Here is a 5,661-nt window from a genome sequence, read left to right on the forward strand (position 1 = left end):
GAGACTGGTGCAGGGGAACACAGGCTGTGCCACAGCCGCGGGGAACAGCCCCGGGCCCACAGGCTGCTGCAGCCCAAAGGGAATCCGCTGAGCACTAACTGCATTGGCGGAAAGACGCGCCGAAGCCTCAGGCCACAAGCAGTGAAGGGAGGCTGAGCTCACACTCAGCGACCCGAAGGGAGACCCGTGAAAAATAACGTAACCACATCTGTCAGCAGGAGCTGCGTCCTGGGAGAAGCGAGGGAGCCTCGTTCATCAGCAGAAGCTGCATCCTCAAGGAAAGAAACGGAACAGCTCATCTAGAGACGGAGAAACAGTCCCAAGAGGAATGAGACCTCAGACCCAGATACCACCACTGGGCCAAACCATCGCGTGAGGGGAACTCCGATTGTCAATGTAATTGCTGAGGTATCACTGCTCGTGGTCCCTCTGCAGCAGCACCCACCTCGAGCTGCTGCACCAACCTAATTAATTATTTTTCCCACATTCGATGCCTGAGATTCTGCTACAGGAAACCTACGGTTAAAAAAAAAAAAAACAAAAAAACCCCACACTTCTTCAACACCAGCACCTCAGCCACGCAGCTCCACAGGCGCCGAGCCGCTGCACGAGGAGAGCGACCGGCAGCACTCAGTTAGAGCCAGCGGGCACTTCACCTCGAGCCACGTCCCTTCCCAGACGGACAGACCCCGCTGGGGAAGCCCCCCCTCAAAACACCCTGTCGAATTCGGTCTGGTTGGTGGCGGCTGGGTTCCTGCCTTGGTTCGCGGGCTGCTGGGGCATGTGCCCGCCCCTCCGGCGCGGGGGGGCCAGGTACTCGAACATGGACTGGTTGTGGGTGGACAGCATGTTCTTGAGGTCCGAGGGCATCGGGTCTGACCAGAAGAAGTCGTGGTTCAGCGCGTCGTCACTGTCGATCCGCTGGGCGGGATCCAGCACCAGCAGCTTGTCAATGAGGTCGAGAGCGTAGGGGTCTTTGACGTAGGCTTTGAGGCGATCCTTCACCTTGCGCTTCTGGCCCTTGGGGAGATCCAGCTTCTGGAACAGCTCGTACTTATCCACATTCGGCCAGACCTGGGAAGGGCCGGGAAAGGGCGGTTGGGAGGGAGTAGTTACAGAGAGGACAAGCTATTTTTTATGTGACTCCCCTCAGGCAAACCAGGGTGAGGTCTGCTGAGAGAACAATACAACCTCACAACCTTCAAGCCAGCAGACCGTGTTCCCACAGCGTGAAGGAAGCACTAAAGGGTGGACTAAAGCCTGGAAACACCCGGACGAGTCAGGACAGAGTCCTCCTGGTGTGGGAATGGCATGCAGGACGCTGCAGGATTTCTGGTTCTCCCACAAAAGAGCTACTAGAGAGCATGGCTCAGGCCACAGAGCGGCACAACTTACTGCTAATAACAACCCACAGGTATGTGGCACCTTTTATCCTCAGACCTGATCTGGGAGAGACCATGGCAGGTTTTACAAACAGAAGGAAGCACCTTCAGTGTATGCACACCACGTCTGTAACAGGGGCATCGGGCCTCTGCAGCCACCTGCACAACACCCCTGCCTAGATGACAGCCCCGGCCAAGGGATCCCTGTGCCCGGTCCCCACAAGAGGGCAGGACAAGCTGCCCTTAAATACGGAGCTGAGAAGGGGCTGAGTACGCACCAGGGCTGAGCCAGTGCCACACATCACAAGCCAGAATTAAAGAGGCTTTTCAAGGTGACCAGTGCAAAGCACCTGAGACAAACCCCTCAACACAAACCAAAAAACTCCCCTTTCAGCAGAGATTCAGAAGGTGATTATCTGAAAGACACCCCCCAAACTAGAGGGCGAGGAGATTCCCTCACGCAGCGCCCTGTTCTTTCACACTCGGAGCTGCCAGCAGCCTCTCTCTGCTCAAAACCAAGGACACCACTTGCCCCTCCCAAAGGAGGTCTGGGAGGTCAAGTTCACGCTCTTCTCATCTCAGGAGGCTGAACACAAGTAACCTGACGGCTGTAGTTTACAGAGAGCAGCAAGGAAAGGGCAGCGTCCCACTGCGCACTTGGGTCCCAGGAAGCAAAGTGCATTTACAGGAGCTCCCCCGGGGCTCCCCGCCAGCAGCGGGCACGTAACCTGACGGCTGTAGTTTACAGAGAGCAGCAAGGAAAGGGCAGCGTCCCACTGCGCACTTGGGTCCCAGGAAGCAAAGTGCATTTACAGGGCCCCCCCGGGGCCCCCCCGCCAGCAGCGGGCACGCTCCGGTGCCAGGAGGGTGCAGCAGCCAGCGCACAGGGCAGGGAAGAGGCCCAGGAGCGCCCAGTCCCAGTCCCTGCTCACACCACTGCTTCACCCCCCTCTCCTCCCACCCTCCGCAGCCTGCCCGAGCTCTCCCCCTCACCTCGGGTGTGATGGATCCGCAGAGCTGGCTGATGAGGGTGAGCTGGTGCTGCTCCGTGTTCCCCTGCATGATGGGGCTGCGCGTCCACATCTCTGCCATGATGCAGCCTGCGCCCCACAGGTCAATGGGGGGACCATAGTCCCGCTCCCCTAAACGGAGATGCTGCGTTAGTCACCCGGGGGCACGAGAAGGGCAGAGAAGGCGGCAGAGCCCATCACCTCCTACCTAGGAGCAGCTCTGGCGGCCGATACCACAGCGTCACCACCCGGTTGGTGTAGCGGTTCGGCTGGCTGTTCTTAGCCAGGCTGAAAGCTCGAGCCAGCCCGAAGTCCGCAAGCTTCAGGACTCCGTCCCGTGTGATCAGGACATTCGCAGCTTTCATGTCTCGGTGCAAGATCTGTACAAGGACAGACATCAAGAAGTTGAGCCACTAAGGAACTCTCCTTGGGTGGCTACCTCAGACTCCAGAGGCGGAGGACAAGGACAGGACTTCCCTCCAGCCTGGGCTCATTACCCGCTCCTTGGAAAGCCACAGAGAGCTGGGTGACCTCAGGCCACAGCACGAATCTGGCCCTGTACCTTGTTCCTGTGGATGTAGTAAAGTCCGTTCAACAACATCTGCATGACTTTCTTGATCTCCGAGAGCGTGAACTTGACGTGAGCGTTGCTGAGAAGGCCAGCCAGGTCGTGCTCGCAGAAGTCAAACACGAGGTAGATACTGCCCTTGCAGCGGTTGTATGGAGAGGCTACGGGAGAGGCGAGGAGGGACAGTCGGCAAGGGACCCTGAACCCCACCACAGCTCCTCCTGCCCTCCAGCCACGCAGCTGCTCCCGCAACGGGACAAATCCTGACGGCACAGGAACGCAGAGAGGCAGGGACAGCCTGTGGGCCTCAGAGTCCTTCACAAAGGGGCACTAAGACAGCACATCAGCAACACAAGACCAGGGCATGAGAAGCAGAGAGGTGAATGTCGTCAGACAGGCAAGGAAAGGACAGGAAAATCTTTGAAAGCTTCATTTTGTGTCGTCCTGTGCACACAGCGACTCTGGGGTTTCCTCCCTGCAAGCACACCCCACTGCTGCCAGCCCAGCGCTACCACTGATTCCATCAGCAACAGGGGAGGCGCCTGCAGAGACAGCCCCGCAGAAAACGCAGAAACGGAGAAAATCTGTCTAAGATGACATTAGCGAGTGAGGCTTTCTGCAGCCTCAGAGAGCACCTTCAAAACGAACTGATCTGGATCAAAATTATTTAAATCTCCAGCTGCAGCTCTTGTTCCCAGAGCACACAGGCAAAGTGTTGTTAAAAAAAGGCTGATTTTCATCAGCTGTAATTGGCAAAACCTCCTGATCAGCAACTGCAGCCGGAAAACAACCGCTAAGCCCCACAGAAACCCCCTCCTCTGCCTGCCGGGAGGCTGCCCGCCAGGCCAGGTCTGCTGCTCCCGACTCTGACGCGGCCCCTGCCGGGCCTTCCAGCATAAACCCAGGAAAGCTTCAAGTCTGAAAACGGCAAATGCAACATTTCTACTTCACTGGAAGCTGAGGACAAGAGAGATTTGGCTGAAAATTGCAATTCAACCCAAAACCCAAACGACTGACACACCGACAAAAATATTTACCTTGGGTACGCTGGACCCACAATCCTCACAACTCGTTTAGCCAAACACGGAATTAAAAATTAACTTGTTGTCAGCGTTTCTACTTGAACCTGCTCAGACAATAATCTACAGGCAGTGGAGTACAGGGGTAACGTCCCTGCCTGGTCCTGGGCCAGCAATTTCTCCCAGTTCAGTGCCTGGGCTTGTGAGAACAACATCAGCAGATCCCTGACACTTTCGGTTTCATTTACCAGAAAGGACTGATCAGAGAACGGCAGGTTTTAACATCAGCGTTTTTCCAGGACAAATCCAGAGAACAGAATTATATACAAAAACTAACAACTGGTTTAACATGATTCCCCTGGAAACGGAGCCCGGCCAGGTGCAATGAGGGTGCCACTCACACAGTGCAAGACACTGCGAGAGGTGACAGAGCCGCTCAGAGCTGCTCCGTGTGGAGGCCCAGCCCTCACAGCACCGGCAGTTCACGTCACCACTGCAAGTCTCCAGCTGGAGCTGTCACTAACCACCAGAAGCCAACCGAGAGGGACAGCTCCAGCCCCTGGCTGGGCACAGCCACGGCATCAGCTCTGCCTCAGCGTCTCCCTGGGGCTGGTTTTTTAAAGCCTCTCTTTCCACCACAGGCAGCATCCAGAGCCACGGGACTGGAATATCCCAGCAGGGCTGACAACAGCTTTTTCCAGACAAGCTGCAGCAGCATCCCACAACACCCCACATCGCAGGCAGGAACAGAGAGCCGTGCTGGGCTCGAGGACCCCACCCCCAGCACAAAACACCAGCCTGCTCGGTGGCAAAGCGGGGCTGAAAAAGAGCTGACAGCCAGCACAGGGAGACCCTCTCAACTCACCTTTGGTCCTGCAGATTTCTATGAGGTTCACCACGTTCTCGTGTTTGAGCAGCTGCAGGATTTTAATCTCTCGCAAGGCCGTGATGGGAAACTAGAAAGGAGGAAGAGAGGACAGGGATTAGGGGTGCAGGGACCAGGATGTTCCTGCCCAGAGAACAAGGGAGATGTGACCGTGGCTAGCTGGGCAGGGGACCTGCTCGAGCAGCACTTTAACAAGTCACTGAAGGACAATCAGAGCAAATCAATCCAACACCAGGATTGCCAAAATGTATTCATTGTTGGTGAGGGACGTTCTGCCCATGAGAAGTCACCTCCCAGCCCAGTCACCCCACAGCTACTGCACCACTGTGCTGCCAGGCGCCTCTGCGGCCAGGAGGTGACCGCAGCCTGTGCACCTTGGCTGGGCAACCACAGGACCCAACACTATCCCAGTACTGGTAGGAGAGGAAAAAGGCTGCAGGGCTGGGGTCCTGTCCACAGGTTCACGATCTGGCGAGTTACAGCAGTAAGTATTGTTAAAGAACAGAGTGAAAATGCATCTCTGCCATCCCAAAGCCCAGCTTTCACCTATGAACCCCTGAGCCAGGCCTTTCCAAACAGCTCAGCCATGCTCCCACACTTACCCCCTCCTTCTCGTTTTCCATCAGCACTTTCTTCAGTGCTACTTTCTTGCCTGTCTGACGATGTTTGGCTTTGAAAACTTCCCTGTAAAACAGAAGGAAATCCATGGGCAACACAAGGAAGAAAGGAAGGGGCTGGGTGCTCCCGACTGGGAACAAGCCCGTACAAGATGCACACCGGTAGCTCTGTGCCGAGC

At 56.3% G+C, this 5,661-nt stretch overlaps 1 protein-coding gene across 1 annotated transcript; it reads right to left on the reverse strand.

Moving 5' to 3' along the window:
* Positions 1 to 688: 688 nt before the first annotated feature.
* CDK9 (cyclin-dependent kinase 9) lies at positions 689 to 5,549 on the reverse strand (the record flags this gene model as incomplete). The annotated part of the gene is made up of 6 exons (XM_010134354.1): positions 689 to 1,074; positions 2,376 to 2,524; positions 2,601 to 2,772; positions 2,955 to 3,121; positions 4,845 to 4,935; positions 5,468 to 5,549. Coding segments are annotated over 6 exons (1,027 nt in total), but the record flags the coding sequence as incomplete, so codon positions are not given.
* Between the last annotated feature and the right edge of the window lie 112 nt (positions 5,550 to 5,661).

Source organism: Buceros rhinoceros, unplaced genomic scaffold (genome assembly GCF_000710305.1).
Source record: "Buceros rhinoceros silvestris isolate BGI_N320 unplaced genomic scaffold, ASM71030v1 scaffold33264, whole genome shotgun sequence".
Taxonomy (NCBI): Eukaryota; Metazoa; Chordata; class Aves; order Bucerotiformes; family Bucerotidae; genus Buceros; species Buceros rhinoceros.